We start from the raw sequence: 17,682 nt of genomic DNA on the forward strand, positions 1-17,682 counted from the left end.
TATTTCATTAAAATTATAATTGCAATAACCACAAAACTAAATTTAACACACGTATATATATATATATTAAATAAATCTAATATACCTATATAAATATGAAGCAGTTATTCTGGATGGTCAAATTATTATTCATGTTTAATGATGTGCATGATTAATTCAGTGTAAGTTAAAAAAAACATTTTTTTCATCTGAGAAAAATTCCAAGAAGTTTCGATGCATAGATTAATGAATAATTTATGTTAATTAATGAATGGACTTGCCAATTAATATCATTTCTTCATTAATTTGACGATGTAAAAACGTACAAATAAAATTTCGTTAAGTAATAATAAAAATTGTGAACTCATTAAAAAAATATTGCGAAAAAATTAAATTAAGAATTGCACCCTATATTTTTGTTATTCAAGTTGACATCAAGTCGATAAGTTCATTCATCGTTCATTCGATCATCTGAGAAACAACATGTGCTATAATATACAACGATTGAATAATGCCTGTGTGCTGAGAATGTAAGTACGAGCTGTAATGATACAGAATACATTCTAGTGAGGTGTGAACGGCGAAGCGACGAAGTTGCCGTTATTAGGCCTTCAACGCATCATTTGATTGAGTACGTACTTTAAAAAACGTATCAAACATGATTTTTTTTACAGACCTGCCCTGCTTAATTTCACAACGATATCGGTATCTAATTAATTATTTCATCTCTACACATTTTACGCTCTCTCTCTCTCTCTCTCTCTCTCTCTCTCTCTCTCCCTCACTCCCCTCCCTCTGCCCTCCCCTTCTCTCCCCCATCCTTCCTCAACAATCGTACACTGCTATGTACATTCTCTAAACGCTCATATTACATATTGTACACAAATTATGTACACGTGACAAAATATTTACAAGTGTGAGGCAGGTGGTGTACAGCGTTTAGATTGTCATCATTATCCCGTGTTCCGATCATGATGATGTTTGAAAGCATTCATCCAGAAAGTTTTCTAACGAGTGGTACAGATGCGCTCGCGACTGGACGATACCATGATCTTCATCCGTGTACGTCTGCAAAAGCAAAAGATTTGCGATACTTAGATATACTTAGATATAATTTTTAATTCAATCTCTCTGTTAAGAATGGGGACGTACCTGTTGTCTGAAGAGTATGTCTTTCTGCTCCAACACCTTCGCAAGCATGAGCGACTGTTGATAATGGACATTGTCATCCAGAGTACCATGAATCAAATAATACATCTTATTCTTGATGTTCTCGACTTTATTGAGCAGCTGACCATGTTCGTAGCCTTGCAGATTATCAGTAACAATCGGCAGACCCATGAACCGTTCAGTATAAATCGAATCTGTAATTAAATAATTAACATGGTTACATTAACAAGAATAGCGTACGGATAAAAAGAAGGGCGAAAAAGAAACGGTTTACACCATTATGTGGCGTGTAATATTTTATGGAGAAATTGCACAAGTGTAACGCTGCATAAGTCTTTTTAACATCACTCTGTAAATCACGTGTATTTTTCTCGCATGTTCTAACAGAAGGAGGTAAATGCTGACACGAATTTAAATTTAGTTGAAAAAGTAATATTAAAGTTGCAGGAGAGCGTTTTTTCCATGGAATGCACACTTTTCTTCATTAAAACGACGGGGCGTAAAAAATTCTTAGACAAATTCTGAGACCAAATGAGCTTAACATAAGTTACTTTATATAAGCTACATTTTCCATAAGTAAAGTCTCTTAACATAATATTCGTTTATTCGAAGGATATCAAGCTGGAAAAATATTACTTGACACATGTTAATGGCACAGTAATAGTATTGGAAAATAAAGATTAAATATATTCCAATTATTTTTTCTACCTTATATATTTAAAATAATTTAAAATAAGCAAAACAAATTATTCAGTGAAGATTAATTCAATATAGAGATAAGATACAGAAATTTTATTAATTTAAGTGTAACTACCATTTCCTGATTGAATTTTCAATTATTTATTATAGTTACTTTAATTTTTGCTATTTATTACATTTTAATTATTTATTAGTTAGAAAAAGCATTAAATTTTAGCTAAATAGACGAATTCTTTTGTAACTTTAACTCTAACGATACGAAAATCTATCCTTATTGATAGAAAATACTTTCTAGCTTTTGCGCTAATTATAAAGCACGTATATTTTCCGTTTTATTCGTTCATCAGAATCATTTGCTTTTTCTACTTCTTATTTTTCTTATTTTTTTTTTTTTATTATTACTAAACGCAAACTAATTCCGTTATCGCGCAATGTAATTTAATGATTTACATAGAATATTCATCCTCTCGCAAGATAATTTTGATTTACGATGCTAAAACATATTCCTTTTCTTTATTCCTTTTGAAATAATCATATCAAACACCTTTATGTGTTGCGTTATTAATTCTATCAATTATCTGTCAATTACATACCATAAAGGGCCCAATCTGTGACTGGTGCGACGGACATGCCGCATTTGAAGACACCTTTTAAATCCATAGCGAGCGTCATGCCGGTTGCATATCCACCATAACTCCAGCCCCATATCGCCGTTCTGGTGCGGTCAATGAAGAGCAATTTGTCCTGCAGATGCCTGCAAAAAGCACAGAAAAATTTAAATCAATATCACTGAAAACACTGATGTTGAAGCTAATAAATCATATAGCTAAAATACATCTCCATTGTTTCTCACGAAATTGATTAAATCAAATTTAATTACATTTTAAAGGTAAAATCTGTGGCACATAGCATAAAAAAAAAAGAGAAAACGAACAGATACATAAAAGCAGATTTTTATATGTAATTTGTATATTATTAAAAGAATACGAATAACGACATATTCCCAAAATTATAAACTTTTGGACTCTTCATAATTTTTTAAATATAATACTTAACATGTTACATACGGACCAACACTAGGCTTTCCGTTTATGCCACGCCGGATCGGTGCTTTTTGTTTACATTTTATTTTTTATTTATACTTTAGGTCACGCATCGCGCATGAGTCTCTGAATGGTATTGTCTCATATAAACAGAAAATGAAACAAAATAAGTTCGACAGTTAACGTGTTAATGAATTTAATCAATTTCATGAATTACAAATTGTAGTAAAAGGCACTAATTGCTAATTTCTAATTAACGAATTTTTTTCTTCTTTCTTCTAATATTACAAAAATCTTTATTTTTAAAATAAAATCTTTATTATTAAAAATATACTGTCGTGTCTGTTTTATTCCGTATCTCACAATAAACTCAAAAAAATTTTTCGAAAATATTTTCCATCTTTTGCATTTAATGTAAAACACGATATGAAATAGATATAACATGACAATATATGAAAAAGTATCTTTGCGAAAATGAAGATCTTTCTATTTACTTTGGAAACAATATCAAAAGAAATGCATTCTTTATTCGCATTTAAAAACATCGCGCAGGAACCATCGTCCTACAAGATTACCTTGAATTACCCTCTTTTGCTGCAACATTCATAAAAAGATAATCACCTCTTTCGCTGAAGCGCACAAACGAGACAGTCGATAGTTTTGCGCGATGAATACTTTGTAATTTCTGCTTTTTTCTCTCCCCGTGTCTTCTATTATCTCGCGTGCACTCTTCGCAATTGTACATACGCGCTAACAATCTGCCTCGTATTAAACATATTATGGCACAGAATCGCCTTTCGTGAATCGTGTGTCACGCAACTACAATTTTCTATAATAATGCAATTATAATTATCGAAACTTTGCAGTAAATCTAATTCCGTCGCAGCTTAATTTTATTAAATTATTTTTACATTAAACTTTTTCAGAAAATTGTTGAATAACACTAGTTTACCAAAAAATGTATTTTTATGCATATAAAGATATTTTAAAACAAATTAAATTTTAAATGGAATGTATTACATGTGTGATAAGATAACAATGTTCATATTTTAATTCAACACGAAAATAAATAAATAAATACTTCAGAGAACTTCACTTTAATGACATTTTCAATTGCCAACGGATTCGGTATTGCGAATTAAAGGAAGTTTGAAAAAATAGTGTTTCTTCATAATATCCTTAGAAAAAGATCAACTACAATTTGTATAAAGAACTTACAGATGAAGAAAGCAAATGTGGGACGACTCGAGTATCTCTCAAATGTCTGCCAGATTGAGAGCCACATCTCACTTCATGATTTCTGGAAACCCGAATGAATTCCATGCGCAAAGCGCTGCGTATTAAATCTCTCGCAGTCAAGGAAAAAAAGGGGAAAAAATTCGTATTTTTTTCCTTTCAATTTTTTATTATCTCTGCACTTTCATGTGTTCGATAATAATGGTCCCGGTGCGGCGGAATCAGCGCCCACACCAGCCGATCGACTGCCCGTAGAAATAGTAAACGGCGACACGAGGCAGATTTCGTTTTCTTCTTTCTCCGTTCACTCTCAGTGAAATTTATTTACCTACGTAAATCGACTGATAGTACGTTGAATTATATTTCTTTCTATGAAAAAAAGAAACGAGAGAAAAAAGACAAGGAGAAAAGAGAAAGAAATTCAGAGACGTTTTCGTTATGCGGCTCATCCTATTGCTTATACTCTAGGATGCGTATTTCATCACTAACAAAATACGTAGTGTGCTCAATGAATACAAAAATTTTTTAAATAAACTAAAATAAAGGACTCTTATTAACTTATAATATTATATCAAGAAAATAGAAGGACATATAAAAATCAAATTTAAACAATATTTTAATGTATATAATATAAACTATTTAAAATGTGTACATTCTTAATTAATTACTATAAGATATAAATTTGGTAATATTACATTACATTCACATATTTCGGCATTATGATTGTGCCGTCTTCAGATATATAAAACACGCAGTAAAAAAACGTAAAAAGTCAATTGAATTTCAACTAGTCATTAATAAAACTCAGTGAGTCAGTTGGAACACGATGAATGGCAAAGTAAAGAAAACGAAATTGTTCACAAACAGTAGAAGATCAGTTGTTAGAGAATTTGTTAAGATACATTACTAGAGAAAAAATCAGCAAGCAAATTTACTTAATTAAAAATTCACCGAGTTCGCCATACAAATCCTTTGTAAGATGTAGATAGAATGCTCGTCAAATTGGTTATACAGTCAACGTTATTACAAATTAGAATATAACTTTGTAATAATATGTATAATCCATATGACTAGAGAAATGTAAATTTTTTTTAAAAACCGTCTATCTAAATGACAACACCACCCAAGGTCAAACCAATAATACCATTTTATGTCCTCCTTGAAGCCACAAAACTTTTTTGAAATACATTTTGATTTAACGCATTATTTCTGAGATATTTGAATGGATCTTTTAAAATAGGACACCCTGTATAATCTTAGCTGTAATGTCATATTTTGTTTATAATCAGTATATAGAAATGTGCGAGAATTCGAAAATATCAGAAATCGATGATCGAAACAGGTCGCGAAGACATCGGTTTAAGTCGGATCAGATCTCAAAAATTTCGGGATTCTCGACAGAGTCGAGATTCCCGAAAATGTCCAAAATTTCCGAAAGAGTTGAGATTCTCGATAAAGTCGATATTCCCGAAGGAATTTATATTCTCGAAAATTTCGACAACCCGATTGCTACTTTCGAAAAAGCGTAAAAAATTGAAAATTCGAAAGAATTTATTGAAACAAGTTTATTAAAATGAGTCTTGAAACAGTAATTGAATTTTTAGAAAAAGAGACAGATGAATATTGAATTTATCGAGAATCTCGATTTTTTTCGAGAATTCCAACTCTATCAGGAATCCTGAATATTCTCAAAAATTCCGACTCTATCGGGAATATCGAAAGCTTGAGGAATCCGACCCGACAAAAATTCCCGTCCCGACTAGATCTATTCGGGTTCTCGTACACCTGTAATATATAATATATGCTTTGTAAAGACCTTCTGTATCTGTCTGTAAATTGAGATTTTTTAATATTTAACATTCGGAAATTAAGCGTTTAATATAATAAGGTTCTTCATCACGATATTCACCCAATCAAAGTCATGTCTAAATTGCAATCTGTGGTTCGTTTCTAGTAAGCAAGAAACGTTTTGAAACTTCAGCAACAGCGCAGCAACGTTGTAACATTGCTGAAATATTTCAAAACGTTTCTTTTTTACTACTGGGTTATCACAGAGCGGACAGATAATATTACAGTAATATTCTAACAAATATGATGTTCAGTAATTCTGATTTTTAATTATCTGCCCGTCTGTCCCACGTATGTGGCATCACAGTCTAAGTACTTGATCTTATAAATGACGTTGTAAGAAGGAGAACAAGGATCTTTTTGGATTTTGATAAATGATTAGTTTATTAGTGTTGTAAAACGAAACTTTAGTGTTTTGATATTAAATTATCTAAATTTTTCGATAATAGAAAGTATAAATGGAATTGTGAACCAAGAAGTTCTGTCAGAATTCTCATTACTGAAATGGACCTGCACTTTAGTTTCTCTTAGGAGACTTTGGATTTTTTTGTTAATAGTATTAAAAATGAAATCGAGCAAATAATCGTTCCTCGAATAATATATTAATTACAAATTTTAAGTTTGTTTAAATATCGACAATAAGGGACCCAACTCGGATGACCTTGACCTTGGCATATATTGGATCATGACTCTGAGTGAGATGGTTTTAGTGTTCATTCTTAGTTTAAAAATTATCAACAAAAAAAGTTTGAAAAAAATAACTATTTATTCCTGCTTTATATAATATTAAAAACTATTCTATACTCTTCCTTGCTACGTAATGTACCATGAAAAATATAAAAAAGCCTATCAGAACTTACATCGGTTGTTCGGATGCACAGAAAACTCTTTATTCTCGTGTGAATGTAACGAATTAAATAGACATTTCAATCCTTCAATTTGGATCCTTATCAATATATGTACATCTATTCCACAAGAGCGTACGATTTCGCATCTCATTCAAATGGCGCACAGGTGTTCGATTTTTTCGATTCTCTGAATAGTTCGGAAGAATGCTTTGAGATTGTATTGTGACTTGTTTTATCTGTAACGCAAAATAAACACAATGAGTGCTGCGTATGCAAATCATTTTAAAGCAGTATTTCTTTGCACACATCCGAAAGAATCGAAAATGTACAACTGCCGGTCGCTACATGAAGTCAGAGGGGTTTATTAGGAAGTGAAATAAAAAGTGTTAATGATCTGCTAGAACGTGGCAACGACGAAAAAGGACAAGCTATCATCAAGGTATTTGAGAAGAATTTTGAGTGTTCGTTATGGAAAGCGAAAAATCTTTTATTGTAAAAAGGTATAGAAATAAGTCTTAATATACTATTAGATTTATTTGATTCTGAATATAGTTGGCGGTCCATAAAGTTAAAACCTTTTTTGAGCAAAAAACATATGCGATAAACAGTTGCAGAGCAAAGGCTAATATTGATTATGATTTTGCTAATGTAATTTTCACCGATAAATCATCCTTTTGAACCTAGACTCTTAGAAGATATGCGTGGTATGTTGACTCGTCAACATACAGTAAAATACCCAGTAAAAGTACACGTGTGGGAATACTTCCGTAAACAGGGATTTGGTACTTTATATTTCTTTATGGACAATGCACAGAAAATGGACATGATTTATCGAAAATGTTTATTGAAGTCTGCTCAAAGATAGTTTGGCTCAGATAATATAATACTTCATGAGTGCTTCAAGAGAATCCAAAACGCCAAAGTCGTGCTTGAACGGAGTGGAAACGTGAAAATGGCATCACGACAATGGATTGGCCTTCCCAGTCGCCTGATGCCAATCTCATCGAAAATGTGTGGGCAATCATAAAAGTCAAACTCAGGGAAAAGAAGATTTTTAATTTAAAACAGCTTCTTTGTGTAAAACGGAAAATCTGAAAATTTCTTTCTGAGACAATAGCTGAAAATCTCATGGAAAGCATGCTCCAACATTGCCAAGCTATACTTGATAACAAAGGAGATTGGACAACTTATTAAGTAAACGCATTTTAATTTATATAATTTATTAACAGAATCAAATTAAATTTTTAACAATTCTATATTTTTTTAAGAGAAACAGCCCGTACGCTTTTGTGGAACAGATTAAAATATAAGTCTAAATTATATGAATATAAATAATACAATTTTCAAGATGATGAATCTCGATTTAATTTAGCTTATTCTTCTTTATCCAAATAATTTGTTATGTAATGAAGAGTCAAAATGATTATTATAAATATTAAATTATAGGGTAAGGTCGCCTATTTTGGGATAAGTTTCCAATATGAGATAGTGGGATTTTTGCTAAATTATTAAGCACATGTGGTTGATTTTATTATGAACTTATTACTCATAGAGTGAAACACATTTAGTACAAAACTCATTATTAAATCATAGTAGTAGTTGTGAAAAAAGATTCTTGAAATTGGATGTTGTCGAATTTTATTGAAGTTAATCTTCAAATATTGTTTTATAATAAATATTTATTAAGGTAATAAAGTCTACATGTAGTGATAGAGTAACATCGTATTAATAAGAAAACACGTGATTTGTTTAACTAAAAGATAAAGAAAGATGTAAAGATTAGATTTAATAATCATGAAACCACAAAGCATGGAAGTCGTAATGAGAGGTTATTCCTAGCTAATATGAGAGCATCTAAACAATTCAATACTTCAAAGCATACTATTGAACGAAATATTAAAAATGATGATTGTTAAGATTACTCACACATACACATGCTCACATACACACATATCGAAAAATTATACAATTATTATGTATAACATTCAAATTCTTTGTTCCTACTTGTATATAATATAATAAAAGCGTGTATAAAAAGCTTACCTTTATTTTTTCCTTAATTTTCTATTATGAGATATCATCTCATACAAAAAAAATCCTTGTATCTCATCTTAGGAACTCTTTTTTTGAATGAGTAAAATCGGCACTTTCGATAAAAAAATTTCACATACAACAAAGTATAATTACTCGATCGCTAATTTTTGATGATAAATCTTGAATATATTTCCCATAAAATTGACACGAAAATATGATTAAGGTTGCAAATTAAATAAATTACAAGTCTTTAAAAAAAAGATATCTCATGTTAAGCGACTTTACTCTACAATAATATTATAAAAACTTACATAAAATAAAAACGGTATTGTATACATTGCGTCAATAGATAAAGTCACATCGCTCATCAGATTTGCTATGTAATCATTCAAAAAAATGGAAAGATTAGAGAATTAAAAATCATCTTTATCTGACTTTTAATTTTATTAACTTACATGTAAACGCTTCTCGTGACTCGTTGTAAAGGTGTGGTGTCGACAGTCAGAGTTGAAGTAAGAGTCAAAATAATAAAGTAGTTATTGAGATAAAAATAAAGTTAAGAATAAAGGGAAAGAACAACGTCATGATTCAGCAAACAAATACACTGAGTCTAAAGAATAAGTATCATTCTGTAAACTCTGTTTCTGCTTAATAGTATAATTTAATATTCATGATAATCACTTTGGCCATTCATTACATAGCAAATTGGCATTTGGATAAAGAAGAAGTAAATTGTCAGGATTCATCATCTTGAAAGTTGTGTTATTCATGTAATTTAGATTTATATTTTATGTTGATAAGGATCCAAATTGAAAGCTTGAAATGTCTATTTATATAGACATTTATATAATTCGTTATGTTACATTCACACAAGAATAAAGAGTTTTCTGTGTATCCGAAGAGCCGATGTAAGCTTTTATATATTTTTTACTGATAGATTTTTTCGAGCCTCATTTTATATATTTGTAATGTACCATAGTTGGGTTAGGGTTAAATTATTATATATCCATTAAATGTAAATGAAAGTATAAAATAGTATTTAATACTGTACATAATTGGGTTAGAGTTAGGTTAGGTTATTATATGTATACCATTAAATTAATTTACCGAATATTTACATTTAATGGATAATAACTTAATCTTAATCCAACCATGTAGTATATGTAGAATATTATCAATTGGGAGGGGAATCATCTCGATCCCGGGATCGTGGACGCTATCAAGATCCAAGAGAGGCATCATGCGTATGGCTGCTAAGTGCTCCGTCTAGCGGGCCCCAGGGACTATAGCACCCGAAGCCCTCGCGTTCTGCCTACAGAAATGGGCCGATAGGGCGAGGGCAGACTGTCCTTTAGGATGACACAGGTAGGCACGGATGCTTCGATGAGTACTTATGTCGTACAGAGAAGGAACCCATGGCACAGTACCATCACTGTGAGACCGACCGGGACTCGGCGCAGCATACTCTGGAGATATATCCTTGATGGAAGGTCGTGCACTCTGGTCGTAGTGATCGGCAGGGATTTCTCGCTTCGAGGCTTGATACAAATTATGTTCCGAAGCGAAGAATCGTGGAAGGCGATGGCCTCCTTCTGCGAAGAAGTAATGTTGCAGAAGGAGGCCACTAAGCGAGAACACGAAGCGAACAAGCGGATGGCGCATCTCTGCTCGCTCCCTACCCGCAAAGAGAAGGCAAGATAAGGTGAGGAATCTCGCGCGGACTCTTCGTGACAAGAAACCGAGGAGATTGGACGCGTCGGGGGCTTTTCTGGCGCGCATGAGGACGGCATAGTCGCTGATGGGCGGCTGCACGTTAGGACTGCGGGGCTCAGCGGGCGATAAATGCCCGCTGGACGAACCTACCTCTCCGGGATTAAGCTCAGTGAGTGCTGGGTCACCACCGAAGTCGTGGTACGACCTGCGATCAAGACGATGACAGAGGCGGCGGGTTAGACGACGGCGTCTGACGCCAGTCATACCCGCCGCCTTGGACAGGAAGTGGAGGCCGTAGTCACGATATGGCGGATTCTCCTAACATAGGAGTGAACCCAGCGACTGCCGCACGCTTTCACGGCAGTCGCCGAGTGATGGGGTCGACTCCAGGCGGGAATCCAGAGTCGATTGCCCTCTCGTAACACCGAGAAGAAGGGACGAGTCGAGGAGACGGTGTACCCTCCTCGCCTGAAGGGAAATCAATGCCTCTTTCCCAGAAGACCCACCTGACTATAAGTTAAATCCGAAGATCAGAACCGCCAAATTAGGTTGGCAGGCTTGGGGGCCTGGATGAATGCTGCACGCGTGCATCCCCAAACAAGCCAATGAAAGACATCAGTGGGAATTTTAATGCAAATCCCACTCGGTTCTTGAGGGCTGAGAGTATGTGTAGGCATTTCCCCCACTTTACCAAAAAAAAAGAATTAGGATATTATTTACTCATTAAATGTAAATATTTGGAAAGCTTAACGGTATGTAATAACCTAATCCTAACCCAAGCATGTACAGCATTAAATATCTTTATTTACATTTAATGGGTATATGTAATACATAGTTAGGTTAGATTATTATATACAAGTACAGGGTTATTATTATATACCTACTAAATGTAAATGAATATATAAAATAATATTTAATACTGTATATGTACAGTAGAAATAAAACGTCATTTTTAATACTTTTTTAAGATTTCTGACTAGTCGCAATGGCTATGTGAATTGTGACGACAGAAACGAGGAATGACGTTAATTTATGTTGCGTGTCATTTTCAAATAAAGACAATTTGAATGAAACGAAATGACGAGATCACTTTAAAACATTTATAAAAATCGATGAAAATTGTCCTTTCTCCCTTGACAGTCAGTAAATGATTGTAAAACGCATCTAAAGTGAACCTATATTCGGGCAAAAACTCATAATCCAACAGAGGTTGAAAAAATCGTTTTGTCATTAAGTATACATGATGTACATTGTAAGTGCAACTCTTGAAGAAGAAAAATCACCCGTGTAAATTACTGTGCGACTGCTCAAAGATGAAAAAATTAAGTTTTCCACAAACAGATTTTTAGTGAACAAACTTTTTGTAAAAACTAATGAACATTTCAGATTTGTTCAGGGCTAGATTACGAGGGCTACATTTTACGAGAATTTCAAAACTTTGCGTGTAAATCTCAATGAACAGAGAACGAGTGAAAAAAAGGCCGGTATTTTTTTTTTTTCTACTAAACTAATAGATTTTAACTAATTGATTTTAACAACTAATTGATTTTAATGTTCTACGTCTCATTTTGTAAGTATTTCAAATATCTACATTTTTTATACCAAATTTTTTTTCATACAATCAATATTCTTTCGTTTTATGAGCAAAAAACACTTTTTGCAACTCGATTTTTTCGCATATTTTTTTCATAATCCTGGTAGAAAAATGTTGCTAAAATTATTCCACGTTTTGGAACATTTTTTTAACAAAATTTCAACATTTTTTAAAAGTTCCAGTTTAAGCGATTTTTACAATAATTGAAAAATTTATTTTCGAAAATTTCAGAAAAATTTCAACAAAATTTTCGAATAAATTTCAACAAGAATTTTAAAGAAATTTCTGGAAATTTCAGAAAAATTTCGGTTGGATTTCAATGATTTTTCAATATGTTAACTGAAAAATTCACATTCAAAATTTCAGCAAATTTTCAACAATTTTGCTGAAATGTTCCAAAACGTGGAATAATTTCAACAAAACTTTTTCATTAGGAAAGTCTTAAGTCTCAAACATACGCATTTCTTTTCTGATGGCTTCGAAACTTTCGTGAAGAGAAATACTGATTTATAATTTTTTTCCGATTAAAATTCTACTTCTATTAAACTATTCTTACTACTCGAGTTTATGAAGGAGAGATGTACTATATAACGCGCGTTTGAAAACAATTAAATATCTCTTGTTGCGGTTCAACATTTGTACTATTCTGGATTTTAGAGTAGAGAGGGGATACACTATTATTACAATTTATTAAAACTTATATGTTATTTAGAATGCCCCCCTGTCCTTTATTGATGCGTAGGGCCGCCAAGCGGTCGAAATTGCCGAGAGAGTATTTTCGGTCGCTTGAAACAAATGACTAGTGAGACTGTGAGAAGGAGTTGTCTCGTTCTCGGTGCACCACAAGCGAGCACACGGACATGGGCTCGTGTGTTTATGTGCTACTGATTTCGTCAGACCGTCTGATTTTGTGTCACCACCGTTAACGCAGAGTTTTTGGCTGAATAATCAGGAGCCTTAATAACTGTTAAACGAAGGACGAGCATCAATTAAAATCATCTCAACGTCATAACTTTGATAACATATGCCAAGATCAAGATTATCCGAGTTGAGTCCCTTATTGTCGATATTTATTTAAATTTTTCGTATGGTTCTCTACATCAGATAGTAATATTTTTTTATTAATCAGACCTATTAATTAGAGGCGTTATGAGGCACTAAGCAAGTACGATCTAACGTAGGACGCGAAATTTCGAAAGGCGCAAAATTTTAATAGGCAGCGCTTCTTTTATATTTATCAATTGAAGAAAAAGAATTAGCGAACTGATTACGTAATCAATCTTGATTACGTAATCGATCTCGATTATGTAATAATTGAAGACGTAATCAAAATATTTTTAAAAACTATAGCTAGAAAATGATTATTATAAAAGAAAATATGAAATTTATTGCATTCGCGAACGTATTCCTATGTTATGCAAATTGATGGAAATTTCTCTTGTTTAGCTATTACTCTGACGGAAAAACTTTTACGAAAATTTATATAAATTGAGACAAAATTTTAGAAATTATTAGTTTTTCATAGATATTTGGAACATAGAGCGGCATTGTTTGTTTGAAAAACCTAAAAATCCTCCGTCCTCAAATAACGTCATTCTTGTTCAACTATGAGTATCTATGAAAAATTAAGAATTTCTAGAACAGACAAACTACTCTACGTCTCACTATGAACATCTATGATGTAACAAAAAATTAAAAATTTCTAAAATCTTTTTTCAATCTATGTAATTTTTCTGTATAATTTCGTAAAATTTTTTTTCTGCCAAAGTAATTCGTTGATTGGCGAGAGAGTCTTAACAATCCTTATGATGGGGCAAAAGCAAATTCCAGTGTGGGGTGCCAGGTCTGGTGAATATGGTAGCTGGGGTAGAACAGCCCAACCGAGCTTCAACAACTTTTGTCGAGTTATCAAAGACACATGAGGCTGCGCATTGTCCTGATGAAACACGACGCCTTCCGATTCGCTATTTCTGGACGTTTTTGTTCAATTGCTGTCTTCAATTCATCTAATTCAAACAATACTTCTTTGAATTTATCATCTCGTTGTTTGGTAAAAGCTCAGGATCCCTTTCCAATCCCATCAGACACAGAGCATGACCTTCTTTGGAAGATCGGATTTTGAAGTGGCTAAAGGTGGTTTATTCCGCTTTCCCCAAAATCTTTTTCGCTCAACATTATTGTAAATGATCCATTTTTCATCCCCCGTCACTATTTGCTTCAAAAATGGTGTCTCCTCGTTGCGTTTATAGAGCGAGTCGCAAATGGAAATGCGATTTATCAGATTTTTCTCCGTTAAATTGTGGGGAACTCATACATCAACGGTTTATGTAACCAAGCTTCACAAAATGCTCGTGGATGATGGATTTTGACATATTCATTTCTACTAATTTACGTGTCGTATAGCGTGGGTTATTCTCGATCAGTGTTTTAATTTGATCTTCATCTGTGGTGGAGGGCCTACCCGGGCGTTCTTGATCTTCAAGGTTGAAATCATCAACTTTAAATCTAGCAAACCACTTCCGCACAGTTCTTTCAGCTACAGCACCTTCGTCATAAACAGCGCACATCTTGTTTGCCGCTTGTGTGACATTTTTGCCTTTCCGGTAAAAGAAAAGCATTAAATGCCTAAAATGCACTTTGTTTTCTTCCATATTCAAAAACGTATAAAACTGACAAAAATTAATTATCGCAACCAAATTTTTTTCCAAGTATGCTTGAAATACCGTCTTTTACGATATGTACGCATGTCATTTGTTTTCAATCGTTCTGATATATTCAGACCTGTTCTTATGCTACCTATCAAAAATCGGCACTTTCCGGACAACCAAATATAATAAATTCTTTCAGTTTTTTCTAACTTTCTGTTTGAACTCTTAGGGAGGCGATCTCTCCTTTTATGTCTGTATGTATATGCGTCGCTGTCGAAACTCGTCGCAGACAACTGCAGTAACCAGCGATTGAGAACTTTCGACGGGAATATTATCCCCTGGCAAATAGCGTAACTGATGCGGCATAAGCAGTAGAAGCGGTAGACGGCAACTGGCTGGCGATCGAGTAAGCTTGACGGGGCAGAGACAGCAGAATCTGGTCTCAAAAAAATCCTGTCAATGTGAAGCAAGGAATGCAGCTAGTTGGTAACCAAAATACATTCGGCAGAACAGAGTATCCTCTGTCCTGAGGTGCGATTTCGTAACTGTTTTAACACGCCTACTAACAACTATCGATAGATATGTAAAGACACTTATGGAATCGCGCCCTTGGAATTATCTCGTTGATGCAGCGTGAGCGATCTGCAGGGAGCCGGTCGGTCGCTGTCGAAAAACTCAACGGATAGAACACGCTCTTATTATCTTTTCTCGTTTCTCGATCGATTGGTCAAGAGGATCGTGATTAAGAGCGAGACGGAATAGAAATCGTTACTACATTTTGCGTTTATATACTAATTGTTATTTTCACTCGTATTGTTCCGGAGGCACTCAACGGTTTCCGCCGATATGAGCGGGAGAATGAGTCGGTCGGCGATTTCCGATCTACTCGAACAGTCTCGGCGATCTCCGGCGGAGCGGCTGTCACTATACTTATTCTAATTGCGATTGCGTAGCGATTGCGGACGTATCGCGCTCTTATATGTGGCCAAAGACCATTGTAACGGCAATTATATAGTAACGAACATCGTTACAACATCCAAAAAATATAATAAATCCCTCCATTTTCTAAAGTGAATTGGAATCATAGATAGAACAAATTGAAGCATTCTGGTAATTGTTCGATCTTGGAAGACGGAATTGTGCATAGATCGTCTAGAAGTCTACACAATGATAAAATTAACATAATAATAATAAAGAACGGTAACAATGATAAAATTAACATAATAATAATAAAGAAAGGTAACTGGTTATCGAATGATAAAAATGTGGTGCATTCTAATCTTTACAGCACTAAGTATCTGCAATGATAGGGAACAAGAAAGATCTGCAATGATAGGCAACAAGGGAGATTCAATGGAAGTGTCAAAGTTCTGTTTATAAATGACATTGTCAAATGTAAAAACTGTGGAATCTAAAACAAATTAAACTGTTGTCAGAAATTCCTTCGGAAAGTCACATTTATTTGAGATAAAATTCAATTTTTCGTTGACACAATCTAAAGCAATATCTATGGGGATGTTTATGAAAAGTAATACAATATCTAATGAGATCAATTTATAATCCTGTAATGTTCAATTCTTTAAATTTGCTGACCAATTGAATAAATTACAAAAATTTGTAATTGAGCTATTAGGTGTACAACTTTGCTTCCGCCGTTTTTTTCCGAAATTCGAGACTTTATTGTAAAAAACTGGTTATACATTTATGATTCAAAGTATTGTTCATCGCTGGCCACTACTTTCTCCCATCTTTCGGGTAGCAAACGAATCCCGCGTCGAAAAAACTGGTCACCTTTTGAGGCTATCCACGAATTGATCCAATTTTTTACTTCTTCATAAGATCGGAAATGCTGGTTAGCTAGGTCATGTGCCATTGATCGAAACAAGTGATAGTCAGAGGGAGCAACGTCTGGAGAATACGGCGGGTGAGGTAGGACTTCCCATTTCAACGTTTCCAAGTATGTCTTGACCACTTTCGCAACATGAGGTCGAGCATTGTCATGCTGCAAAATCACTTTATCGTGTCTCTCGTTGCGGCCGTTTGTCTCTAAAATGCATCAATTGCGTTCGATACCGATAGCCTGTGATTGTTTCAGTCGGTTTTAACAGTTCATAATACACTACATCGAGCTGGTCCCATCAAATACAGAGCATGACCTTGGAGCCATGAATATTCGGTTTGGCCGTCGACGTGGAAGCATGGCCGGGAACTCCCCATGATTTTCTGCGTTTGGGATTATCGTAATGAACCCATTTTTCGTTCCCAGTTACAATGCGATGCAGAAATCCCTTCCGTCTTTGCCTTTCAAGCAGCTGTACACAAGCAAACAAACGCCGTTCAACATCTCTCGGCTTCAATTCGTACGGCACCCAAATTCTTGCTTCTGAATCATTTCCATGGCTTCGAGGCATTTTGAAATGGCTTGTTGAGTCACTTCCAATGTGACCAATGATCGTGCCAATTCTTCTTGATTTTGACACGAGTCTTGCTCAAATTATGCCTCCAATTCTGCATCTTCGAAAACCTTCTCTCTTCCACCGCTATGCCGGTCTTCAACGTCAAAATCACCGTTCTTGAAGCGTTGAAACACTCATGACACGTTCTTTCACTAATAGCGGCCTCATAAGTATTTGAGAGCATTCGATGAGCTTCAGCCGCAGATTTCTTCATATTGAAGCAAAAAATTAAAACCTCCCGCAAATGATGAGAATTTGGTTCGTAAACTGACATTTTCGATCGAGAATAACTTTATGATGCAGAAAAACAAATCGACTAATGTTTCTATGGGGTTATGTTGACAGATGCCCAAGTTTATTGTATGACGTCTATGATCTATTTATTTCGATCACCACTTACCGCTAAAGCCATCT

The 17,682-nt window shown here is 34.1% G+C and overlaps 1 protein-coding gene across 1 annotated transcript in view; it reads right to left on the bottom strand.

The window, feature by feature from the left end:
• Positions 1–745: 745 nt before the first annotated feature.
• Positions 746–17,682, bottom strand: part of LOC108693596 (venom dipeptidyl peptidase 4-like) — a 48,383-nt gene continuing 31,446 nt past the window's right edge. Inside the window, exons 4-6 of the mRNA XM_018202631.1 lie at positions 2,442–2,602; positions 1,132–1,343; positions 746–1,047 (exon numbers count right to left, since the gene is read on the bottom strand). Coding sequence (XP_018058120.1) covers positions 949–1,047; positions 1,132–1,343; positions 2,442–2,602 — 472 coding nt within the window. The 3' untranslated portion in view covers positions 746–948. The remainder of the gene's footprint in view (positions 1,048–1,131; positions 1,344–2,441; positions 2,603–17,682) is intronic.

This window comes from Atta colombica, unplaced genomic scaffold (genome assembly GCF_001594045.1).
Source record: "Atta colombica isolate Treedump-2 unplaced genomic scaffold, Acol1.0 scaffold94, whole genome shotgun sequence".
Lineage (NCBI taxonomy): Eukaryota > Metazoa > Arthropoda > Insecta > Hymenoptera > Formicidae > Atta > Atta colombica.